The following is a 26,025-nucleotide window of genomic DNA, read 5'->3' as shown; positions in this document are numbered from 1 at the left end:
TGCGCGGACTGCGCTTGCGCACGCCCCGCGGAATTCGCGGCGGGGCGGGGGTGGGCGCTCGCACGTGCCCCCGTCTCCAGGCAACGGGAATAACAGCTGCCCTCTGAGAGCGCCTGCGCGGCCGGCGGCTGCTGCAGGGCGTGTGGTGAGGAAGCCTGAGTCCTGTGGCTTCCCCTAAGCGGGAGCCGCCTCCAAAAGAGCCTCAGGTACGCGGAAGGGCGGGAAGGCATGGGGTCAGCGCATCGATCTCCCAAGGCTCGACGGACTGAAGAGCCGAGGCCTTGTCTCCGAAGCGGAGTCACAAGTCGGGGACGTCCCGGGTGACCCTCCAGGACAGAACGCAACTTCCGCGTTCCGATCTAAACCCGCGGTGGCCGGATCGAGTGGTCCTTGCGTGAGGGTTTGGCAGCCAGGCACCTGCTGCATGCCCTGAGCCGGCTCTGTGCTCTTTAGGATCAAGCACGGTTCCAGCAGGAGGGAAGCCCCGAGAGTTTTTGTGCCGGTCACTTACCAATGGGCTGCAGTTTTCTCGCCTATAAAATGATGGGGCTGGACTCACAGTCCAACGGCCCCTAAATTCCAGTCCTGTAACTCTGGGCGAATCCCCAGCGAGGGGAAGCTGCTTGTCCTGTGTCACAGGCCTAAAAACTGACTTTCAATCCAATAGCTCTTTCCATCTGCTGTGGAGTGTATTATTGTGTATGAGGAAGCGTCACTGTGTATGGCAGAGGCTGGTAGTGATATAAAGGAAAGGTAGGTGGCAAGAACACCTGTATCACACTCCTTTTTCTATCCTCAGAACCTAATAAGCACCCACAGAACACAGTAAGCATTCGCCAAATGCTTATTGAATGAAAGCTCTGGTGGACCCAGCGCCAGCGTCCTTAAAAAGTCTAAGGGGACTTGTGGGTAGGCAGGTGTAGAAACAGTTATACTTTAACAGTGGAGGTAAACCTCAGACAAACTCCTCACATGTGTCTGGTTTAAATCTCCCCTAGGCTTCAGTCCAGGCTCTGAATGGCTGGTCTCCAGTTGGCATTGCCTCTGCCTATGGGCGTTATGCTCCCACATAATAAAAGGGATGCTCCAGAGCTCCGTTCAGCTAAGCAAGACCCCTATGGAAAAGGTGACTCTTCCCAGCAGTCCTCTACAGGGCACCCGAGGAACAATTTCCAGCAGAAGCTTTTGAGTAACCAAGAACTGATGCTGGATAATCTCTACACTCACCCCAAGTGGAACACCTGCACAAAAGCCCAGAGCTGTTCGTATCCCCACTGTGCTGGAATGAGCCAGCAGGATTCAAGGAGCAATCCCCAGGGCCAAGCCAAGGGTTTGTTTTACACATCAGACCCTCAGTCCCGGTATCCCAAAACAAATGACCAAGAATTCATCCCCTTGACAAAGAAGCGAGTGGGGGTTGACCGAGCATACCCTCTGAAACCTGTGTTTCATCGGAAGTCCCATAGTACAGGTGAGGCTGGCACTGATGGAGACCGGAACGCCTCTCCAAGAATCCCTGAGCCAAGAAAGTATTCGTACAGTAGCTTTGGTTCGAGGAACTGGGTGAATTCATCGATGGTTGGTCCAGTTGCTGCCACTCAGGAGGAAAGGGTCATGGCAAATGCCAACAGGACGGAGTGGATGCAAATCCAAAGACTAGAAGCTGCAGGGGAGAGCTTAGGGGAGGAAATCCGCAGAAAAGAGACTCTTCTGAGGGAAAAGCTGAAGAAGACGGAGGAGGAACTCAGAAGGATCCAGAAGGGAAAAGAACAGGCTGAGGAAAATGAAAAAAGAGAGCTTCAGAGAATGGTGCTCTCCCAGAGGAGAGTTAAAGATAATAGCATCACCGCATACAAACCTATCTTCTCTCCAGCACTCAGGTCTGAGGAGGTCTTCAACAGAGACACAGGAGAAGATGAAACTTGGGGACAATCTCGAGAGAATTCTAGTCCATTCCAGTTCTCTAATTATAGAATTCAGAAGCTCAAAAGGGAAAGACTGGTGGCAAGCAATAACAAAATCCGAGACCGAGTCTCAAGGCCATTGAAGGAGAAGTTTTCTCAAGTTACAGAAGCACCGCTCAGCACTTTGCAGAGATACACCCGTAATTCTAGCTCATCCAGGGCACCAGACTCCTTAGGCTCCAGCTGTTCCACTGAAGAGCCAGAACTGGGCGAGTGCAGCCACTGTAGCCGAAAGTTTCTCTTGCTCAGGCTGGAGAGACACTCCAGCATCTGCCGCAGGATGCAGGGTTCCAAGAGGAAAGTGTTTGACTCCTCCAGGGCCCGGGCCAAGGGCACAGAACTAGAGCAGTACTTGAACTGGAAGGGTCCAGCTTCAGTCAAGGTAACAAGGGCCTTATGGATTTGCCATTGAGTGGGGATCACTTTTAAGAACCTGTTATGTCCTCATCCGTTTTCTTTAGAAAGATTTCATGTGTCTTACAGGGAGAACGAATTCACATTTGATTGATTGATTACTACTGTGTGCCAGTCACAGTGATGGGAGGTTTTCATATGTTCCTCACTACAGCCCTGTGAAGATTTCATTATCTTATCAGTTCAGTAATCAAGTCTCAGGTTAAGCTGCTTAAGATCACAAACAGCTTTAAATGGCAGCATATAAATCTGGGTCAGAATGACTCCAAAATCTAGACTTTAAAAATATGTCGTTTTGATTGTATAAGTAATAAACACTTACTGTAGAAAATTTAAGAGAATGAAAAAATATATATATCATGAAGCATTTCACTACCCTGACAAAATTCCTCATTCTTTATAATATATTCTACCATCACCCCAAATTAGGACTTGTTACCACTCCTGGAACTCTAATTTTTCCAGTTTGGCTAATTTTGATATACCTTCTTAGTAAATAGATGAAACACACGATTAAGTTTGGAATTCTTTTTCTCCCCATTTAGAGCGTAAATAACTTAAAGGTGGAGGACTTTATTTTTTTAATAATTTTTATTGGAGTATAGTTGATTTACAATGTTGTGTTAGTTTCAGGTGTACAGCAAAGTGAATCAGTCATATATAGGTATAGATATCTCTATATCTATACATATATAACTCTTTTTTAGATTCTTTCCCCATATAGGTCATTGCAGAGTATTGAGTTCCCTGTGCTATACAGCAGGTCCTTATTAGTTATCTATTTTATATATAGTAGTCTGTATATCTCAATCTCAATCTTCCAATTTATACCCCCCCCAACTCCTTCTTGGCAACCACAAGTTTGTTCCCTACATCTGTGACTCTTATTTCTGTTCTGCAAACAAGCACATTTGTACCATTAAAAAATTTTTTTTCCACATATAAGTGGTATCATATGATATGTGACTTTCTCTTCGTTCAGTATGACAGTCTCTAGGTCCATCCATATTGCTACAGATGGCATTATTTTATTCTTTTTTTATGGCTGAGCAATATTCCATTGTGTATATGGACCGCATCTTTATCCACCCCTCTGTTGCTGGACATTTAGGTTGCTTCCATGTCTTGGCTATTCTAAGTAGTACTGCTGTGAACATCGGGGTGTGTGTATCTTTTTGAATTATGATTTTCTTCAGATATATGCCTAGGAGTGATTTTTTTTCTGGGATAGAGGACTTTATTTTTGGTGAACATTCCTAGCTGCAGAAAAACTAGGTTGTAAAAAGTGACTTCAAGACAGTTCCATATGTTTGGGAGAACTTCATAAGCACATTTGGACAGTCAGATCGGGAGAAGATTGTCTGGTTATACCTTGTCAAGGTTATACCACCGGGATTGTAAATAAGTGTTTCTCAAAGTATGGCATGCTTACAAACACTTTTTATTTTAGTAATTTTAATGTGTATTAGGAAAGTAAACCATAATAAGCCCTTGATTTCTAGGAATATTGACTTTAAAGAAAAATAGTAAGGAGGATAAGGTGAAAGTGGTATGCAAATAACCAAAATGTGGGAAAGCCTAGACCACATGATCTCAAAGCCCTGTCTTTAAACTATGAAAGCATTATTTTATTTTCATTTCCTTCCAACCCTCCCCACTGCTGCGCTAGCATTTCTTGTCCATTAGCACTTCATAGTTTATGTGTGTATTTGTGGGGCCTTTAAAAACTCACATTTATGTGATGGCTGTTAAGAGATGTTTTTTGCAGTTAGAGTTATTTCTTTTAGTATGGGAAATGACTACAAGAAAGTGGTTTCTGTGTTTATCGATGATCTCCCTGAAATCCTGTTGCCAATGAGAAGTCAACATTTTGCTCTTGCAGATAATGATATGATCACAGATTCCTGTTCTTTCCTGTTTTCTTTCTGGTCAACCCAATAACCCACTGGGGAGTTCTCTGTCCCACTACAGTGGTTCATTTCTGGCCAGAGCCAAAAAGAATCTTGTATATCTTAAATTCCCAAATACCATAGCAATGAAGCAAAACAATTGGATTTCTGAGATCAGATGCCCTGGCTTTGTGGAAACTTGTTTGAGGAAACATGTTGCGTTGAGGATAGGAAGGCAGAAAGTATCTGGATTGAGATGCACTACCCTCCTCGGACTGTCCTGAGTCTTACTCCAAAGCTTTGTGCCTTTGCAAGCTGAATGGTTTGTGTCTGTCATTCCTTCTGTGTACTCAGAAGAATGGGTGATTTTTCTTCTCTCCTTTAATATTCACATAATTTCTGATAGACTCATACTTCTGGTCTCTCTACTGTACATCGTGCATTTGAGTGTAAGAGGCTACATCTTTGTGTTTTGTGATTCATAGGTGTTAATTGAATGAACTTCAATACAATGAAGAGTTAAAGTGTAAGTATCATATGGTTGAGGAACTTTTACCATCTCTAACACTGATTCTCTTACCTTGTCTCTTTCAGTAAGATTCTTGATGGATCCTTCCTTTCCCTTTGATAACATCTCTTCCTATATTCATCACCAATAGCTACTTGCCTTTTTTCCCCTTGTTTTTAATATTATTTTCATCAAATGGTTGAATAAATTTAAAAAATCATGTATTACTAAGTGACCTGTAGTGCAGATCAAGAGTCTTCTGCCTCATCCCTCTCTTGCCTTTCAGCTATCCCCCCCAGGCAGTTCTGATAGATGACTCTTCTGGTATGTATATTTCTAAATAATATACTTATTTTCTTGATTTATCAGTTTGGCACAAGATCTGTTCACCTCCACTTATGGACACTGTGGGTTCATATCCCCTCTCCTCCCACTTCTGTCCTTCCATTGTCGTGAAATCCCAATTTTGGGTTAAACCAGTAGTCAGCTATTTATGTGATAATAATCACATAAATTTTGTTCACTGCTCAGGGAACAGAATCTGCCCCTGCCCACATGTACCCAGAGTTAATAATTGACTCATGTTTTAATTTGCTTGGTTTCCTACATACCGATCTCAAATGTTTTTCCCTCCCTAAATGATCCTCCCAGGTCAGACACCTGGTAATGTTTTTGTAACTGCCAAAACACTACTCATAGTCTATCCGTTTGACTTTTTTATTCTGAAACCTCCCTCCCATTGTTTTCTTCCTGCTCCAGTTCAGACTGGCCCTCCTCGAGGCCTGGTGCAGACCTGTTGTCTGGGACCTTTTCTTTGCTTCTCTTCTGTTCCTAGCATCTTGAGTCTTCCTTTTTCTTGCTTGACTCCTTGCTTTGGAGAAGCTTATTAAAAAAGGTGAATGGAGGCATGTTTTTTTGTCATGGGATGAATGAAAATATCTATCTTACAGTCTTATTTTTGACTGATGAATTGGCCAGATAGAGAATTCTAGATGGAAAATTATTTTGTTAGAACTTTTATGATAGTTTCCCACTAGCTTTCAGCATCTAGTGTTACTGTTGAGAAATCTGATGCTGTTTTGTTTCTTTCTCCATTATATGAAATCTATATATTTTTTCTGTTTATTAAAGCTTATAGGATTCTCTCTTTAATCTGCAATTCTACAGTGATTGTGTTGGGTAGTGCATAGGCCATTTCAATCTCAAGGGTAGGGACCTTTATTTCTAGGAATCTTTAGTGTCTTATTTGTTTAATAATTTCCACCTTGTCCTGTTTCTTGGAACTCCTATTGGTTGGTGTTGGATTTTCTGGATTGGCTTTCTAATTTTCTGATGTTTTCTACTTTCCATCTTAATTCTTTTTTCCCATTCTGAGTAATTTTTCTGACATTATTTACAACAGTTCTGCTTTTTAGCTACCACAGCATTAATTTATAATAGTTACTTCTGGTTTTCTCATTACTTTTTCATAATATATATATATATTCTCATTTCATAGACAAAATCTGTTCTAATACTTGTTGATATTATGATTTTTAAATAAACTTTACTTGGAGGATAACTGCTTTGCAGTGTTGTGGTTCCTGCCACGCATAGGCGTGAGTCAGCCATGGCCTGCCTCTTGCACCGTGCCTACACCCCCCGGCTCACCCAACCTGTGCCAGGTTGTCAGGGAGCGCCTGGCTGAGCTCACGGCACCCTACAGCAGCTCCCACTGGCTGTCTACAGATGGGTCAGTGCTGCGCTCTCATTTGTCCCACCCTCTCCTTCCCCTGCTGTGCCCACAAGTCTGTTCACTGTGTCTGTGTCTCTGCTGCTGTCCTACAGATAGGTTCATCAGTACCATTTTTCTAGATTCCATATATATGTGTTAATATGCAATATTTGTTTTTCTGAGTTACTTCATTCTGTATAACAGGCTCTGGGTTCATCTACCTCACTATAACTGAGTCAAAATTTGTTCCTTTTTATGGCAGAGAAATATTCCATTGTATATATGTACCACAATTTCTTTATCCATTCATCTGTTGATGGACATCTAGGTTGCTTCTTGGCCTAGATGTCCTGGCCATTGTAAATAGTGCTGCAATGAACACTAGGATACATGTCTTTTAGAAATGTGGTTTTCTCAGGGTATATGCCCAGTAGTGGGGTTATTGGGTCATATGGTACTTTTATTCCTAGTTTTTAAAGAAATCTCCATACTGTTCTCCATAGTGGCTGTATCAATTTACATTCCCACCAACAGTATAAGAGGATTCCCTTTTCTGCAAACCTCCTGTAGCATTTATTGTTTGTAGATTTTTTTGATGGCCATTCTGGCTTTCCAGGTAGCTCAGTGGTAAAGAATATGCCTGCCAATGCAGGAGACATGCATTCAGTCTGTGGGTGGGAAAGATCCCCTGGAGGAGGAAATGGCAATCCACTTCAGTATTCTTTCCTGGAAAATCCCATGGACAGAGGAGCCTGGCAGGCTACAGTTAATGGGGTTGCAGAGTTGGATATGACTGAACACAGAGCAGAGATAGAGCATTCTGACCAGTGTGAAGTGATACATTGTAGTTTTGATTTGCATTTGTCTAGTAAGAAGCAATGTTGAGCAAATTTTCATGTGTTTATTAGCCATCTGTTATATCTTCTTTGGAGAAATGTCTGTTTAGGTCTTCTACCCATTTTTGATTGAGTTGTTTATTTTTCTAATATTAAGCTGCCTGAGCTGCTTGTATATTTTGGAGATTAATCCTTTGTCAGTTGCTTCATTTATAACTATTTTTTTCCATTCTGAGGGATTATCTTTTCATCTTGTTTATAGTTTCCTTTGCTGTGCAAAAGCTTTTAAGTTTAACTAGATCTCCTTTGTTTATTTCCAGTACTCTAGGTGGGTCATAGAGGATCTTGCTGTGATTTATGTCACTGTATTCTGCTTATTTTTTCTCTGAGTTCTAGTTTCTGGTCTACGTTTAGATCTTTAATTCGTTTTGAGTTTATCTTTGTGTATGGTGGTAGGAAGTATTCTAATTTCATTCTGTTACATGTAGCTGTCTTATTTTCCCAGCACCACTTACTGACAAGACTGTCTTTTCTCCATTGTATATTCTTGCATCCTTTGTCAAAAATAAGGTGCCCACAGGTGCATGGGTTTATATCTGGGCTTTCTATCTTGTCCCATTGGTCTAAATTTCTGTTTTTCTGCCAGTACCATACTGGCTTGATGACTGTAGCTTTGTAGTGTAGTCTGAAGTCAGGAAAGTTTAAAGTCAGAGCTTTACTTAAATATCTAGTGATCCTTGTCTGTCCATTCATATTTAAGCTTAAGTGGGGCTTGTTGACTGAGGGCTTTCATATTAGGGTTATCAAACAGTGAGCCTTTTAAGTCGGGTTGCTCAGAGTCATCATTTCAACTTCTCTCAACTGCCTGATGCATCCAGAGAACTCTTGTCTCCTAGGAGGGTGCCAGTGTGCCTGGTACTCTGGAGGATGGTGGGGGACACAATACATCATGTACAACTTGCCCTTCATCCCATTTCAGCTCCTAGATTAACCCTGTTCTCCATTATGCCTGGATATCCTGAGTCTGAAACCTGTCTGGTTCAGTTTCTCCAGAGAGGGTGTTGGAAGTACTGGACACTCGGACATGCAAGGTGGAGAGGAGCCATCAGAGCTGACCTGTTCCCAGCCCTGTGCCTCCCCTCTCCACTACCTGTATTTCCAAGCATTAAGCCTCTCAGGGAAAACCGGCTTGCCTCTCAGTGATATCCGCCTTTGCAGGCCCTTAGGTTTAAGTGTCTCCACTCTGGCAAGTCAGTTATCATTGTTGCTCCTTTCCTGTTCTCTTTGACCTTGTGTATTAACACCCTTTTAACTTCCTTACTATCATTCTAATGGAGACTCAGGAAGGGGATGACCTAGACACCAAGTTAAATGATCAGTCTTTCTTCAACTTACAGGCTGAACCTCCTCAGAAGAGCAACTGGAGACAGAAGCATGAATCCTTCATCCGTACTCTCCGTCAGGCTCGAGAGTTCCAGCAGGTGATTGCCAAAGGTGGAAACCCCTCAGACCTGCCTCCCATCCTGCCTGTAGAAAATCCAGACTATATTCAATGCCCTCACTGTAGCCGCCACTTTGCTCCCAAGGTGGCAGAGCGGCACATCCCCAAGTGTAAGACCATCAAGAACCGTCCTCCGCCTCCAAGAAAGCACTATAGTTGAGCAGACAACAGTGGAAACCTCCTTGATGGTCCAGAAGGCTTCTGCTTCTCTTGAGCAATAAGTAGGAACAGAGTCATTTGATGCAGAGCAGAAAGAACTAACACTTTTACATATCCCAGATCTGCCTGCAGAGCTGAGATCAGTGAAGAAAGAAAGACCCATTGCTAAGCAGCAAGATGCAAAAGGATGCCTCAGCTTCCCACTACATCACCACCTCCGGCTGATGTGCCTGATGTAATTGCTCTGAGAACTGATGGGTGAAGAAACTTAAGAGCAGTGAGCAGGCTGCATTAAAGCTCTCTTCTCGCAAGCCTGATTATGGTTTGTGCTAGTTAAGGGCCTGCATTTGTTGTGCCTTCTTGCCGCTGCCTCTGCACGTACGTCTGTGGTTCCGGTTAACTCTTCTCATTCTTGTAAGAAGTTGGCTCACTGGTGTCACAGGATCATGCATGGTATCTCTTATAAAAAATACACTTCTGCTGTAAGGCAAATGACCTCCCTGGTACATGATCCCGGCAGAAAGTCAATCCAAGCATGTAAGGTTGGGGCACCAGTATGTCCTAAACCCTCCCCATGTGGTACTGTGTCATAAAGGGAACCTCATCTTTATCTACTTTACAGGGTAGGGGTGGGAGAAAGCACACTATGTTTCTGTAGTTGTTCTTTTCTAATGGATTTCATATGTCAAAAAAAAAAAAGGCAGGAAGCAACTTTAATTTCAGCTGTTGCTAGCACTCTGCTTTCAAATCAGTTTGGTTTGATGACTTTTAAAATGACGCAGCAAAATGTACCCTCCAAGCAAGCTGGGACATTTCAGTGTCACATGTCTGTACTGATTATATCACAGTAAACTTCTCTTCTGGAAAGTAAACTTTGAAGGAAAGAATGCCAGATCTAAAATTTTCTCAGCAGAATCGTGCCTACTGCAAGTAACTTTCATAATTAGGCACTGAAAAAATAGGTTTGGGGAATTTAAAATTAAATCATAAAAATGAGTGAGTCCTAGACTTGTCAATGGAGAAAGAAATGGCACCCCACTCCAGTATTCTTGCCTGGAAAATCCCATGGACAGAGGAGCCCGGTAGACTAGAGTCCATGGGGTCGCAGAGTTGGACACGACTGAGCAACTTCACTTTCAGACTTGTCAAACAGAAGTGATAAGACAGTGTCTGATGGGGGAAATATCAGTTCAGGTAGAATCAGGTGAGCACAACAGATCTGAAATACTAGTTAAGATTACTGTCCTGAGAGCATTACTCAAATTGTTAGCTTAAGATACTGGAGAAAAGTCAACGAAGCTGACCCGGGCAAAGGGGACTGTGCAGACCACAGAACCATATTTACCAACTTCAGATGGCCACTCACTCTTGCTCCATTTCCTCTGCAGCTTCTACCAAGTGGCTGGGCCAACAGATCAGACCAATTTGATATGCCCGTCTTTAAGGCTTTAGCTGTGAAGCTGCTGGACACTAGGCTGAAAACAAAATCATATATATTTTAAAAACCAGCATATATTGCTTTATGCTTTTCCTGTTACAAAGAAAAAGAGGTATAACATAATGGCGCCTCTGGTTGGTCATTTAAAGAAACCTCACAAAGAAACATCAGATATGTAACCCAATATATACAGTTCCCCAGCAAGTTTAACGAGGTACCCACTTTTAAGTTTCACACTTGATAGTAAAAGCAATAGATGATGAGAATGAGTGGTAGCCAAGGTCACGAAGTGGTAGCCCGTGGACTGCTTTGCTTCACAGGTATGTTTTGACTGACATAGCATTAAAAGTATAATCTGACATTTTAAAATGGTGATATGGAGCATCTTTTGAAAAACTGGAAGTTCTGGAAACCCTGGGCCTGCAGCTGTACTCAGCACTGAGTGGGGTTCGGAACCAGTTGCTCCCTCCAGACGGGGTGGAGCACAGAGAACACCACCCGCCTGGCATGCTTCACTTATTTGCCTTGTCTGTCTGGTCAGAACCCCTGGATGATGTTATAAGGTCACAAGCCAGGGGCCTCCAGGGAGAACAAATGTGTGTGTGGGGAGTGCTTTCTTATGCTGCTAGAGAAATAAACAATAGTCAATGCCCTAGTGTTCCCTTCGATCTCAACATGTTTAGGCCTTGAGTACAACAGGAATATCCATTAGCCTTTTAAATTTAGCTTGATTGGATCTTTGGGAAGAAGTAAGAACCCTTTTTCTAAGTCTCTTCCTGGATAGCAGAGGATGACAGAGGATAAATAAATGCTGCTTGTTAATGTCTCTGTGTTATACTACTGTATCCAAGAACCTTTAGTAAGTAGACGCTATAAATTTTTAAAGTTCAAAAGGTTAAGGAATGGGAAAAAAATCTCAACAGTAAGACTCACTTCCTTGAAAAGTATATGCAGACATGCTGAGAGTATTAGCAGCAGTCTGTTGAATGCAGCACAGCACCTTTGGCCAACATTTGCTGTAGGTCATCCATTTGTCACTTTTCACAGCTACACAGGAGGTAGCAGAGAAATGATATAGTGTTTCCCTCCTTAATGTTCATGATTCTGTGAGATTTAATGATCAGCATGAACCACTAAATTATACCCATGGTTAATCACTGCAGCGATAAAAGATTTTTTGCTTTGTGGCTGGAAGGAACATGTTTTGCCGTCCTGACTACAGCCACTCTGCCCTGACACTACCGTGAATAATACTACTTTGGAGGCCCAGGGATGCTCATTTGAAATAATTTATTTACAATACATCCTTGCACCAGAGTTGTTCTATTATGAATGTTTCCAAATATATGGCAAAATCGAATGAAATGTGAGTTTAGGTCTGTTCTTGCTTTTAACCTTAGTGAAATGTTCAGCCAAGAGAAGTTACAACTTGGCTGTGTTATGTCAGGGAGACCAAATACAGTTCAGCCTTTTTGAGGGAAAACAGTTTTATAAACATAAACTGGCAGTATCACTTGAAAAAGCCCACTGTGACTGAGGAGATAAGTACAAGACATCACCCTTTCTCTTTTAATGGCTCATGTTTTTTTCCTTCGGCACTTTGAGCACTATATTTTAGAAGTTTGAGGGTCGGGGGAAGAAAGTTGTAGCAGCAAAAATGATTCTATTAGCAAGAAAAAACAAAGTGGAAAGAAGCAAAGATTATTTCTTTGCAAATGCCCCTTGCATTTATTTATTTATATAAAGACTCACTGAATCAAAGATTCACAAAGGCCTGGAGTCTGTGTGTATCTGATCCCCAGTGACTAAGGTCATGTGCAGGCTCACTGAGGCATAGCACTGATTGAGAGTTGAAATGTTTATTTAAAACAGAAATGCCAAACCACTCCACCCTCAACCTTTCAAACATCTGGCTAACAATAAGCTAATTCTTCAGCAACAATGTCAGAGCAAAGGAGTAACTCAGGTTATACTATAAGGCAAAAGCAATACTACTGGAAAACTTAAAACACCTAGCACTACATAAAGAAGAAAAGTAGGACACAATTTAAAATTAGCTATAGAAAACCAGTCAAAGGCATTTCTGCTGCCTCACCTTTCACTTTTTTATCTGATGTGTGGTTGCCACCTATGAACTGGTTTCTGTTTGCATAGCTTTTTGGTGGGAAAAATCATAGGGCTGTCCCAGGCACAATTTGGGAAAGTGCAAATTGTCTCTAAGGCACAGAACTTAGATTCTCAGCCAGATTAACAGCAAACCAAGACTTCCCAAGGGAACATGCTAGAGCAAACGACCCCAGCGTCCCACTGCTGGAGAGTGACTTCCTCTCCGGAGCCAGGGCTCTCACCCTCCCTTCAGTGCTCCTTCACCCCACGGTCTCAGCAACGTGCCCATGTCCCTCGGTTCCATGGCACAAGCAATACTCATGATTAACACCCAAACTGACCCTGCCTCTCAGGCCTGCTGAGATGGTGAGCATAAGGGATACAGGAACATGAAAGGCCAGTCAGTCCTTTTTAAAAAAAAATCAAAGTTGCATTTACATGATGAACCAAAACCCATTGTTAGGGTTTGTTGCAAACCCCCCAAGTCCCCAGAACTTGTAACTTTAATCCAGGGTTGGCCCCTTCCCTTATTTTAAGAAAAGGCTTCGGTGATTACATTAGTACCATTGTACTAGGCTTCCCAGAATTGAGAAAACAATGGGAATATCAAACCAAAGAAGATCCCATTGAGTAGAGTTGCCCATCCCCAGCTGTGGGGTTTTCCTGGAGCAGCAGCCTTCACACCACCAATTTTAGGGAAATGGCAAAATTTCCATTGCACAGGTCCTTCCAAAATACTAAATAGATACCAAACATTTACTTGTTGGTTGGGGAAAATGAAACAGATCATTTCAGCTCTTTCTAAGGAGGTAGGATGTGACAGTCATCAAGGCAGCTCATGTAAAGGTGAGCTGGAAACACAAAGCTCACCTCCCTTAAGTAAAACCATCAAACGTTTCTAGGACACTTGCTCTCTTTGGAAGAGCTGGCTTGCTGCTGTCTACAAGGACACGAAGACACAGGGATTGGCTCTCAGCCAAATTCCTCTCCAAATTGGCAGGATCCTCCTGTTCTGTCAGGCTTCAGGGACTACCAGGTTTGGGTGCTGGCTCTGGGCCACTCAAGTAGGAAAGATGATACAGATTCACTGATATGGCTTCATAAAACACCAAAAGGGGAAAAATACTGACTAGACATACAGAAAGGGAGTGGCTGGGGCTGCTGATGTCAAGATTAGAACCCTAAGAGCCACGAAGGCAGAGGCACAAGTAGCCTTCTCAGGGGAGAAGACTCAAGTCACTCTAGGTCCTCTCGAAGATGCCAAGCAGAGGCAGCTAAGGAGGCTCTCCCCTCATGGTTTCCCCCAAAGTCCATTCCCTCTGCCCCATGGACTCAATTCTCTATGAGACGCCTCATCTCTCAAAAGGCTTTTCCAAAGCTAGGAAATCCCACCCTGACACTCCTGCTGTGTGACGAGGAGGGACCTGCCCTTCTTTCTCTGCTCCTCACTGAAAAAGTTCCACTCAACTCTCAGAGGAAAAGCAACCTAAGCCCATTGTTCCTCCTAAGGCATTCAGCTGCACAAAGTAATTCAACTTTCTGAAAACAAGCTGGAGATTGGCTCCACCAGACATACTTTCCTGGACTAAGGCTCCTGAGAGGGCTTAGAACACTTCACCACTCTCCAGATGACCCTGGACGGGCTGCACCTGGTTGCAGCCCTCTCCAGCTTTACACTTTAACCTCCTCCACCCAGAGGTGCAATGCCTGGCACTGAATTCCCAAGGCAGCTTCCAATTAACGGTGAAAGTGATAAGTGGGATATAAGCTGCTAGCAGCAAAATGAACGTGAGCATCGTGTCTCCTCTTCAAAGGTGGGATCACCAGATGAGGTACAGAGCTGCTGTTGCTATGGCAGTCACTGAGGACAAAGCCAGGGCCATGGGGCCCTCCGTTCTCCAACACAAAACCACTCCTAGATCCTAATAGGCAGTGCTACTCTCCAAGTGTACACGGAAAGTGCTTCAGAACCTCCGCCTCGCGCTCCTTGTCTGCAAGTGAACGAAGCCAGGAAAGCGCGCTCTGCGTTCAGTAAGTGTGCTGTGAAGGTCTTTGGATCCCAGTTTCCTGGAGGCTAGACAGGCTCAGGAGACTAGAGGCTGGGTCTACAGGAGTCTGTTCCCAGGAGACACCAGGAATCTGAATCTAAGTCAGGCTTTGGATCCATTTCCGTCTCATCCTTTGCTGTCTGAGTTCCTTTGGAATGCATCCCCACCTGTCCAGATAAAACACAGTTCCAGGTTAACTGCCACTTGGTTACGGCAGTTCAGGACTACATTTTCAATGCCAACCCCTAAGAATGCATAGCCACGGTTTTGTGAACCCATACTACTACCTGAGTAACAGGACTTTATGTAAGGTCCACTCCTGTACACTTGTTGCAGGTAGGGTGATCAAGTGTTGCAATTTGCCTAGGGCTGCAAGGTTTTCTGGGCTGCAGAATTTTTGGTTTTAAAACTCTTTAACAGCCCTAGGCAAAATAGTCCTCCTGCCTGCTACTGCTGCCAATCACTCCATGCTTACCTCAAGTGTGTATATTACTTTCCAAAATACCTTCACAGACATTATTTCATTTCATCCTCAAAACAACCATACAGGGTAGGCGGTATTATTTTCTTCTTTCAGGTGAAAACAAGGGCTCAGAGAAACAAACTGATTTGTGCAAACGTGTAAAGCTGGTAAAGGAAAAAGCCAGTGGTTCACAGTATTTCCCTATCCTAGTTCACTCTATACAGAGCAATACTATGACCCTTTAAAAATGATGCAAGCAGCAACACCAGTGAAGTATTTTTTACCAAAAATGCTTAGCTTGAATCTAATCAAGCCTTAAGTCTAGCTTATAGTTTACAGAAATGACAAGGGACAAAAGAACAAGTGAAGCAACATCTCGAGAAGATAAAACAAAGCCAGAATTTAGGACATTCTGTTACACGACTGACCCTGCTTCTTCTATAAACCAATGCTATGAAAACTATTTTTAAAAGCAGGTAGGAGTGGTAATGCAGGGAACTGTTCTATATAAAAGAAATAAGAAACATAATGTAAAAGGAGATTCTTAACTGGTTGCTGGTCTGATAAAAAGTTGTAAATAACATTTTTTTTTTGTGGGAAACCTTGGAAAATTTGAGTGTCAACTGAGTACTAGTGAGAATTAAGAATCCTAGTGTTATTTTTGTTAAGTGTGATAATAATACTATGGTTCTCCAGAAGAATGAATGTCTATTTTTGGATGTATGTAATAAAGTATTTAGGGCAGCTATGTCATGACTTTCATAATTTATTTGAAAATGGTTTAGCTCAAGAAAAAAAATATATACACACATACACACAATCCTATTTCAAATACACACGGATAAATACCAACACATATTTAAACATATACACTTTTGAAACAATCACAGCAACATATTAACGACTGTTGAATACAGATGGTGGATATACGGGAGTCCACTGAACTGCAATGTTTAAGATTTTTCATAAGTAAAAGAAAAAGGTAACAAAAAAACAATGGAAGTTATGTGATGAGATGATTCAATCCAGGTGCCTAAAGACAGACCGAGCTTCTGGGGTTAATTACAAAAACTACACCATCACAAAATAAGTACTTGCAAAGAAGTAAGTCCATTTCAGTGACTGGTATTCTGTTTCTGTGATTCTTCAAAACAAAATTAGAAACTGAATTATTCTTTTAATGTTCTCACCTGCTGCCCTCCTTCTAATTTCTTGTTCAGCTTCTGTAGTTGGGTAAAAATCTGAAGGTTTTCTTGTTGTAACTTCTGTTGTTCAGCCAGACACTTCAACACCAGACCCTGCAATCTCTCAACCTCCACCTGCAGAGTACTGCACGCACAGGTAGGAGCCAAGGGTGTTGCCTTCCCAGCACATGTTCCTGCAGGATTCAGCCGAGGTGGCTAGAGAGACAGGAGAAAAGGGGTCACAGGAGCTTCTGCCTGGATGCTACAGCTCCCTAATCCAATGTCCCTTCTATGTGCTACCAGATTTTACTTTTAAAGTAACAAGAAAAACACACATACACATGAAGTCAATGTAAGAGAAACAGAAAACTTCTGGGATTACTGTAGAGGCTGGCTCTAATGTCACAGAGCAAGGGAGCTCTCAGTGCCTCAGTTGCATTATGGTAAGGTAAAAGAAAAATCATCTATTTTGGAGGACTCTGTGAAATAATTTAAAGTCATTAATATCTTCCCAATATAAAGTTGTGGGAGAATACACAATTTGGTTTGGAACAAGTATGATCACAGTGAGGACACCATAATTCAAAGGGTCAATATTCATGAAATATAGTGGATCACACTTTAGAAGAGATTTAAGAGGTGTTCCATAAACTGTATCACTAAAACAATTCAAGACTGCTAACTGACAGAGGAATAAAAATGTTTACCTTGAAGTTTCAAAGGCCTTATTTCCTCTTCTGGGAAGCTTTTCAATTATGCTAGCCTGGATTTTTCTCCCGTCTTCTACTATACTTTTTAAAAAGGATTAACAAATGATAGCCATAGGCCAAATCCAGCCTACGGCCTGTTTTTGTAAAATAAAGTTTTATTGGAACATAAACATGCACATTCATTAGGCATTATTTTTGGCTGCTTTTGTGCTACAATGTCAGTGTTGAGTGGTTACAAGAGAATGTATGGTCTGCAGAGCCTAAAATAATTACTATGCAGTCCTTTAGAAAAAGTTTGATGATCCCCAGTTTACAGTTTTATTGAGATATTTACCACAATTTGATTTCTACCAAAGTTGAGAGTAAATGCATCGCTCTCCCAATAGACTACAAGTATTATTTCTTACATATACTTAAAACTCCAACCTACCCTCACAATGTTAGGAAAAACTGGTCTTGAATTTTGGAATTTCAATTTTGGTACTTCTAAGGCAGAGAGAAAAACATCGACTACTGCTTTATTGACTACACCAAAGGCTTTTACTGTGTGGATCACAACAAACTGTGGAAAATTCTTAAAAAGATGCGAGTACCAGACCACCTGACCTGCCTCCTGAGAAACCTGCAAGCAGGTCAAGAAAGCAACAGTTAGAACTGGACATGGAACAACAGACTGGTTCCAAATCGGGAAAGGAGCATTTCAAGGCTGTATATTGTCACCCTGCTTATTTAACTTATATGCAGAGTACATCACAAGAAATGCTGGGCTGGAAGAAGCACAAGCTGGAATCAAAACTGCTGGGAAAAATATCAATAACCTCAGATAAGCAGATGATAAGACCCTTATGGCAGAAAGCGAAAAAGAACTAAAGAGCCTCTTGATGCAAGTGAAAGAGGAGAGTGAAAAAGTTGGCTTAAAACTCAACATTCAAAAAACTAAGATCATGGCATCCAGTCCCATCACTTCATGGCAAACAGACGGGGAAACAATGGAAACAGTGAGAGACTTTATTTTGGGGGGCTCCCAAATCACTGCAGATGGTGACTGCAGCCATGAAATTAAAAGACGCTTACTCCTTGGAAGGAAAGTTATGACCAACCTAGACAGCATATTAAAAAGCAAAGACATTACTTTGCCAACAAAGATCTGTCTAGTCAAGGCCATGGTTTTTCCAGTAGTCATGTACGGGTGATAGAGTTAGACTATAAAGAAAGCTGAGCACCAAACAATCGATGCTTTTGAACCGTGGTGTTGGAGAAGACTCTTGAGAGTCCCTTGGACTGCAAGGAGATCTGACCAGTCCATCCTAAAGAAAATCAGTCCTGAATTTTCATTGGAAGGACTGATGTTGAAGCTGAAATATTTTGGCCAATACTTTGGCCACCTGATGCGAAGAACTGACTCATTTGAAAAGACTCTGATGCTGGGAGAGATTGAAGGCAGGAGGAGAAGGGGACAACAGAGGATGAGATGGTTGGATGGCATCACCGACTCTACGGACATGAGTTTAAGCAAGCTCCAGGAGCTGGTGATGGACAGGGAAGCCTGGCGTGCTGTAGTCCATGGGGCTGCAAAGAGTCGGACACAACTGAGCAACTGAAATGAACTGAAGTGAACTGAAGGCAGAAAGAAAAGACAGACAATCATCTGGTATAGAAAGGTGTGGGCCTGTCAGAAATACGAAAGGGTAAATACTTTCCACAGAAGTCAGCTTAGCCTTGCGTAGAGGCTTTAAGCACTACTGAACAGGAGGTGTGAGTTGATGCTGGGCAGCTGGGAAACAATGAAGCTAGAGGGAGAGACAGGGAGGCCAGGAGAATGGGGCAGAGCTTACAGCCACTGTTTATCTAGTCTTGATTTAAAGGTAAAAGCTCAGTTACCCAGGCTCCTGCTGGGGGCTTGTGTTCCAAAGGCGCTTCGGAAGCCATCTTGAGTCCTTGTAGCTCGTCATACGGCAGAGTATCTTTCTCAGATTCTGAAAAAGCTGCACTTAGGGGAGATGGGCTGTCAGGCATAGGGATGAATTCTGCATTTTCCAGCTCCTACGTATGAGAGAATCTCATCAGTTCCATCTGAGCCTTTCACTTTCGTCCAAATTCCTTCCCTGCTATAGCTTTCCCGCCAACGTGTCATCGGCACCCTCTAGCGGAGCAGGACAGTTGTGGTTACAACACAGCTTGCCCTGTCAGTCCATGTACTGGCAGTCCTTCCTTTGAGGAGCAGATAGGGAAGGGAATTCAAACTCAATTTCAAGAACACTTTTTGATACCCAGTGTGATGCCTCAACACACTCAGTCAACAAAGGCCATTCAAGTTGGGAAGCTCCAAGGTGATGGCCGTGAGGCTAACTCCAGGCTGCTAAAGGCTGAAGCTTTAGATGGAACTGGGCGCTGCTTCTTTCATTCACATTCCTAAGTAGCTATCAAGTTTAATATTGTTACAGAGGGAGCCTTACATCTAGAGGTTCCCTCTTTTTTGTTGGGGGGGGGGCGCGTGATTTAAAATTTCTCTTAACTATAATTTTAAGATTTTCTTTTTTAACGTGAACCATTTGTAAAGTCTTTTTATTGAACTTGTTATGTTTCATGTTTTGTTTTTTCTGGCCACTAGGCATGGAGAAGGCAATGGCACCCCACTCCAGTGCTCTTGCCTGGAAAATCCCATGGACGGAAGAGCCTGGTAGGCTGCAGTCCACGGGGTCGCTAAGAGTCGGGCACGACTGAGAGACTTCACTTTCACTTTTCCCTTTCATGCACTGGAGAAGGAAATGGCAACCCGCTCCAGTACTCTTACCTGGAAAATCCCAGGGACAGAGGAACCTAGTGGGCTGCCATATGGGGTCGCACAGAGTCAGACACGACTGAAGCGACTTAGCAGCAGCAGCAGGCATGTGGGATCTTAACTCCCAAATCAGGGATGGAACTTGCATCCCCTGTTTTGGAAGGCAAAGTCTCAACCACTGGACTGCTAGGGAGGTCCCTAACTATAAATATTGACTGTAGAAAATGTGCAAATATTGATAGGCAAAGGGACATGATAAAAATCACCCGTAATTCCATCACTCACAGGTAACCACCGTTAAGGCATTTTTCTACTGTAAGGCATTCCAACTACCTTGATATTCTATGAACCACAGTACAAAATCTATAAGCTTAATCTTCGCACACATGCATTACAAACACTTCTTTCAAGGAAGGTTAAGTTAATTTCCATTCACTTAAGTAATATAGGTATGAGACCACCTTATCTTTTCTTGTCAGAAAGAAAAAGGATTAGAGATTTGATGATTTCAGCTCAGGCAGAAATCAGAAACCTAGATGCCTGCTGCAAAGCACTTGAGCAGCACATGGGAAACAGAGATCCTTCTAGTCCCTACAGAGTTCCTGTCACCAAAGGAACTACCTTTCGAAGCCAGCCAGGACAGGAGCTGCTGGCCCCACTGCTGATCCGCATGGCCTCAGTGGGACTGACGAGACCTTCCATGCCTCGGTCTGCTTCCATTGTTCCTCGGAAGCCTCCACTTGGATCAGGAGTTTCAGATTCCTGCTGACTGTCATCTTCTCTTTCGCCACCGCTGCCACCTCCTGGGCTAGAGCTCTGAACCACTGACAGATACACAGCACAGAAATATAGAGCTTTGCTATGCAACAGTATTTACCAGCTGACAGCCCCACCAACCCCTGGAGAGTTTCTGAGAGTTGCGTGAAGTGGAACAGCAACAGTGTAAGTCAGATACCTGGGCCTAAATTTCTAGTTCTTTACACAAGGTATTGTGCATCAGGATCTTTATGACAGTATTCACTTCTACTTTCCAAACTTGCTTGTACTTATGTTCAGCAGATTATCAATGTTCTACTAGATTACTGAATAATCACCCCAACCACTGCATCCAAACCTTAAATATTCAGACTCCAACATCCTCCATAGAGGTTCATCTTATATATTGAATACAAAAGATTTTTCACATTTGAGCCAAACATCTCTTAAAGTTGCCAGATAAACTCACCATTAATTCCCTTTCTAGGAAAACAATTGAATAGAGAAGTCCTCAACCATTAAATTCATCAAATTCTTTAATGACTATCTGTAAGAATTTAAAAAAATATGAGGGCTTCCCAGGTGGCTGAGTAGTAAAGAATGCGTCAGGAAGATCCCCTCTGAAGGAAATGGCAGCCCATTCTAGTATTCTTGCCTGGGAAATCCCAAGGATAGAGGAGCCTGGTGGGATATAGTCCCTGGGATTGCAAAAGAGCTGGACACAACTTAGCAACTAAGCACAATAACAACAAAAACAAAAAATGTGATGGCTGATTCTTTAATGTCACGCAGCAGATTCCAAGTTACCTTTAATGAAGTTGAGCTGATGCACAGTCAGGAAATGAAACTGAATTTTCAAATGGGCCAAAGAAAAATATAACTAAGAAATTTGCCAAAAAACAACAACAAAAAGAATTGCATGGTATCTTCTACAGTTAAATGTAAAGGATTATTTATTCATGGCCACCAGCTAACTTGGTTTGAGGACTGCACTGTGCCACACTGTGCTCGTATTGAAGCAGCACAACTGTAGATGCCAAAATAATCTCTGAAGCTTGCTTTTTTGTCTTAAATGGCTTTAAAAAAATTACATTACAAAAAATAAGTTATATTACCATTGACATATACATAAGGCTATTTATAACGTGTAAGTTTTGAAGCCTAACAAAATAAACATACATGAATCTACTATGTGAAAGTACAATTACTTTCCAATATGCTAGCAATTAGCCATATTTTGTTATTTAAATTTAAACAGGATTAAAAATTCAGTTCTTCAGTCACAAGAGCCACTTTTTAAGCGCTTGGCAGCCACATGCAATTGGCGGCTATTACACCGGACAGCACAGATACAGAACATTCTGACTGTTGCAGAGAGAGTTATAGGACAGGACTGAACAAGGATATTGACCTTGTGAATTCCCTTCCTTCTCTGGCATCCTACTTAGATATAACAATCTGATTAATTTTGTATTTTTCATTTCTTCTTGATGAAAAAAAAAAAAAAACCTTTATCACACACTTATGTATCTTTATACAATATATTATTTATTCTGCTTGAACTTTATAGATGTTGTTCATTTGAACACATATAATATTTCACTGGATGGCTGTAACACATTCAATCAACAATACTTACTAATTATAATACCATTTGCAAGGCACGCTTCTAAGCAATGTGGATAAAATTATTGAAGAGAAAAGACAAAAATCCCTGCTCTTACAGAGTTTACATCTTCCAGATAACGGACATGTGCTTTTAATCTTATGTTTTTCCTTTAAATACTGTTCCAGTAAAATAAAGCTGTAATAGAACAGCTGTGTTTAGCAAAAAGATACTTTATCATTTGTAACAGATATTAATATGGACAAACAGACGCTGAGCAATGAGTTACTAAAGAAAACTAATAATTGGTATGATGCGTGTTTGTGTCAACTAGAGTTTAACAAGTCTGGATTAGATTTTCAGCTGTCTTTTTGGAGGATTAATCTGCTTTCATTCTGGGTCTTTATCTGTTTTGATTCTACAAAATATCCAGTTTTGAGACATCAAGGACTATAGATAGGTACTCTAGCAAATGGAAAACCAAAAGGAACACAGATTCAGTTTCCTAGCAAGGCCCTAAAAAAGGGAACCATGAAGAAAGCAGCCAAAGGAAAAGTATTAGAGACCTTTGGGCTGACTTTCCTGACCACACTGAAAGTAAAGCCAACTTTTAATTCTGAGGGCCTGTTTTGAAGGACTATTTCTATAGATTAGAATACCCCTGGAACACCATAGAAGTAAAGGTTGGCCAGAACACATGGCCCCCGGCATTCTAAGGAAAGAACAGTACAGAAGTCACATTGCAGTGTTGGGCTAGCCGCGTAATTACTCCCACATGTGTGGTGGCAAAGATGTACTCTCCCCCTGACCACAAAACGAAAGTCATCATCTACTGTGAAATCTACCAAAATATGCTCTTCCCTCTTGATCACTGTGCTCCTAATTTCCCAAAGATATTTCCTATTTCCTTTTCTTGGGGGAGACTGCATGGAATTCAACCCAAAGACTCGCACCTGAGAAAAACCACTGGTACCTGAGATACTGCTACTTACCAGTTCCGATGGATAAGCCACTGCTATTGGAACGGATGGTCTTAGAATTCAATACTTTCTCTGAGGAAAAATATTCAGTAGGTAAGCATTGTTTACAGCTAGAGGCAGGAAAAGTGACAAGACTTGGATAGGGACTTAATCTAGGCAATAACTGCTATCTCTCACACCAGACAACTAATTACTATTTTAGACATAAATATTAGAAGCCAAGCACCACTAGCAGCTCTAACTATAATCACTATGTGAAGTAGCAACTCTCTACCTTAACTATTCTTTGGAATTAGCTGGGAAGCTTTAGAAAGTAGTAATGCCTAGGTCCCAATCCAGAGGTTCCGATCTAATTGGTCAGGACAATGGGATTTCTAAAAACTCCTCAAGGGATTCTAATGTGCAGCCAAAGTTGAAAACCACTGACCTTTGAACTTGCAGACCTTTACACAGGCCTTTATAATTTAGTTCATAACAAAGGAATCTTTATGCAGAAAATAGTTATGATTTAGTTTCTTTTTAAAGGTGTACTAAGTGTTTCTCACAAAAGCATGATTACAGATAAACTAATTAGTAGACGACCAGAAGTAACAAATTCTATGTTAAGGGGGCAGAGCCCAAAGTTTTCATGAGATAGCAAGTGACAAAACTGAGGAAATAACAATGTTCTGTTCCTCCCATCTGATCACTGTTAGATTACAGAAGTAGCTTCTTTTCTTTAGGACACTTTGTTTGCAAGAGTGTGACCCTCAGTAACTTAGGTGTGGGTCAATCCTCTGTCAAAGCCATCCTAACCAACACGTGGAACCCTTACCAACAATGAGAATGGTGTGCCAGCCTCGGCAAGACAGGTCTGGGACATGATGCAAAGATCCAAAGATGGGCCGAGGCCATGAAGTGCAGATATCTGAGCCGTGGGGTCTCTCTGTGGGGGTCATTGCCAAGCGACCATTACCACCATTGCCCCAGGCAAAAATGTGATTATCTGTAAGAAATAAATAAATAGCAGAAAGTTGAACAGAACACTGGCTTCCCAACTCTTTTGGATTCCCCACCTTTATGCTCTAGAGCTAAAAAGATTTTTTGCCCCTGTTTATTCCCTTGTATAAAGCCTAAATAATTTCTGATGCCACCCAGGTAAGAATGACCATCACTCCTACACACTGCCATCCATTCATCCACTCATTCAACACTTTTGGTCATCCATTCAAGTATTTATTGGGCATCTACTTCATGACAAGCACTGCTTGAGGTGCTGGGAAGACAGCAGTGAACAAAACAAAGTTGCTGCCCTTGTAGAACTGACCTTCTAGTGGGGAGAGACTGATTAATTACTTTAGGTAGTATTAAGTGCTTTGAAGGAAGATCAACAATAAGGAAAAGTGGAAATAAACTGTAACAGTGGAGTATCATTTCTTTAGATAGTGTAGTCAGAGAAGTGCTTGCTGATACTTGAGCAGACCTACTGAAGTGAGAGGGAACCAGGTCTATCCAGGGGAAGAGCTTTCCAGGCAGAGAAAACAGCTGAGTACAAAGCTCCATGTAGGTAAGGTGAGTATCACAAACACAGAGCAAGAGGTCCTCTGCAGGTGGAGCAAAGTACAGGAGTGGACGGTGGCTACAGAAGAGGTCAGGAGGTGACTGAGGTCTGGGTCATGTGGGCCACTGCAACGACTTTAGTTTTTACTGTTTGAGATAGGAGACCAGTAAAGATACTTAACAGTAGGTATTTAAAAGTATCCCCCAGGTTACCATGAGGAGAACGGACTGCAGGGGCCCAAGGGTGGAAGTAGAGAGATCAGTTGTAGTCATGAACTGACGTAGTAGTGAAGTGGTTGGATATATTCAAAGATAATCTATAGAATTTGCTAATGGATGGAATGTGAGGTGTAGGACAGAGGTGTTATTTTCCGAAACAGGAAGGCTGCAGGAAGAACGAATTTGAACAAAAAATCAGAAATTTGTTTTGGAACACAGTAAGTTTGTTTGGGATGCTCATTACGTCTTATACAAATCAGGACACTTTTTAATGAAAAGGGGGTGCTATTAACAATTAAGCTCAGACAATAGGCATGAATCAGGACCAATCTGGGAAGACTAGGCTATAAAGCCACCTTATCTTTAGACATTCTGTTGAATTAGTGGGTCTGGGAGTCAGGGATGGTAATATAAGGCTATTAGTGTACAAGGGAGGATTTACGGTAATAACCTCACTCAGAAAATGAAGGGAGGGAAGGATTGAGCCCTGGACACTTTAAGCTTTAGAGCCGGACACTGCAATTAACAGCAGAGAACCTACCTGACTGCACTAATCTGTTTATATGTATATCTCCCCTACTCTACTAGACTATGAATTCCCTGAGGAGAGCAGCTTTCTAAGACTTTTTTTTTTAATTTAAGTATAGTTGATTTATAATATTTTATTAGATTCAGATGTACAACATAGTGACTCAATAGTTTTATAGATTATATTCCACTTAAATTTACTATAAAATAACAGCTATATGTTCTTATGCTATGCAATATATCCTTGGTGCTTATGTTTTTTTTTTTTTGGTGCTTATGTTTTATACATAGCAGTTTGCATTTCTTAATCTCATGCCCCTAATTGCTCTTCTCTACTTCTTCCTCCCCGCTGGTAACTACTAGTTTGTTCTCACTCTCTCTGTGAGTTTGCTTGTGTTATGTTATACTCATCCATTTGTTTTATTTTTGAATTCCACATGTAAATGCTAATATAGAGTGTTTGTCTTCCTTTCACTTATTCCACTAAACTTAACACCCTCTGGGTCCATATACGTTGTTGTAAATGGCAGTGTTTCATTCTTTTTAATGGCTGAGTAATATCCCATTCATTGTATAGGTATATCATATCTTCTTTATCCAGTGGTCTTTTGGAGGACATTATGTTGGTTCCATGTCTTGGCTATTGTAAATAGTGTTGCTATGAACACTGGGGTGCATGTA

At 41.8% G+C, this 26,025-nt stretch overlaps 2 protein-coding genes across 2 annotated transcripts in view; one reads left to right on the top strand and one right to left on the bottom strand.

Moving 5' to 3' along the window:
• Positions 125–11,249, top strand: ZC2HC1C (zinc finger C2HC-type containing 1C). Its single transcript, XM_005686094.3, has 3 exons — positions 125–206; positions 999–2,346; positions 8,723–11,249. Exons 2-3 carry the CDS (start codon positions 1,018–1,020, stop codon positions 8,984–8,986), a joined length of 1,593 nt encoding a protein of 530 aa, XP_005686151.1. The 5' UTR covers positions 125–206; positions 999–1,017; the 3' UTR covers positions 8,987–11,249.
• Positions 12,267–26,025, bottom strand: part of NEK9 (NIMA related kinase 9) — a 39,433-nt gene continuing 25,674 nt past the window's right edge. The window contains exons 17-22 of the mRNA XM_005686129.3: positions 23,873–24,043; positions 23,071–23,130; positions 20,338–20,540; positions 18,816–18,977; positions 16,231–16,440; positions 12,267–14,744 (exon numbers count right to left, since the gene is read on the bottom strand). Coding sequence (XP_005686186.3) covers positions 14,622–14,744; positions 16,231–16,440; positions 18,816–18,977; positions 20,338–20,540; positions 23,071–23,130; positions 23,873–24,043 — 929 coding nt within the window. The 3' untranslated portion in view covers positions 12,267–14,621. The remainder of the gene's footprint in view (positions 14,745–16,230; positions 16,441–18,815; positions 18,978–20,337; positions 20,541–23,070; positions 23,131–23,872; positions 24,044–26,025) is intronic.

The sequence above is a fragment of the Capra hircus genome, chromosome 10 (genome assembly GCF_001704415.2).
Source record: "Capra hircus breed San Clemente chromosome 10, ASM170441v1, whole genome shotgun sequence".
Classification (NCBI taxonomy): domain Eukaryota; kingdom Metazoa; phylum Chordata; class Mammalia; order Artiodactyla; family Bovidae; genus Capra; species Capra hircus.
Note: the sequence above shows the minus strand (reverse complement) of the source record. Positions and strands in the feature narration are given on the sequence as shown.

Bases quoted from the DNA above. Each gene is read 5' to 3' on its own strand.
- ZC2HC1C (XM_005686094.3), top strand. From the start codon at position 1,018: ATGGCTGGTCTCCAGTTGGCATTGCCTCTGCCTATGGGCGTTATGCTC. The intron at 2,347-8,722 runs GTAACAAGGGCC...TTCAACTTACAG, and splicing joins AGGGTCCAGCTTCAGTCAAG to GCTGAACCTCCTCAGAAGAG.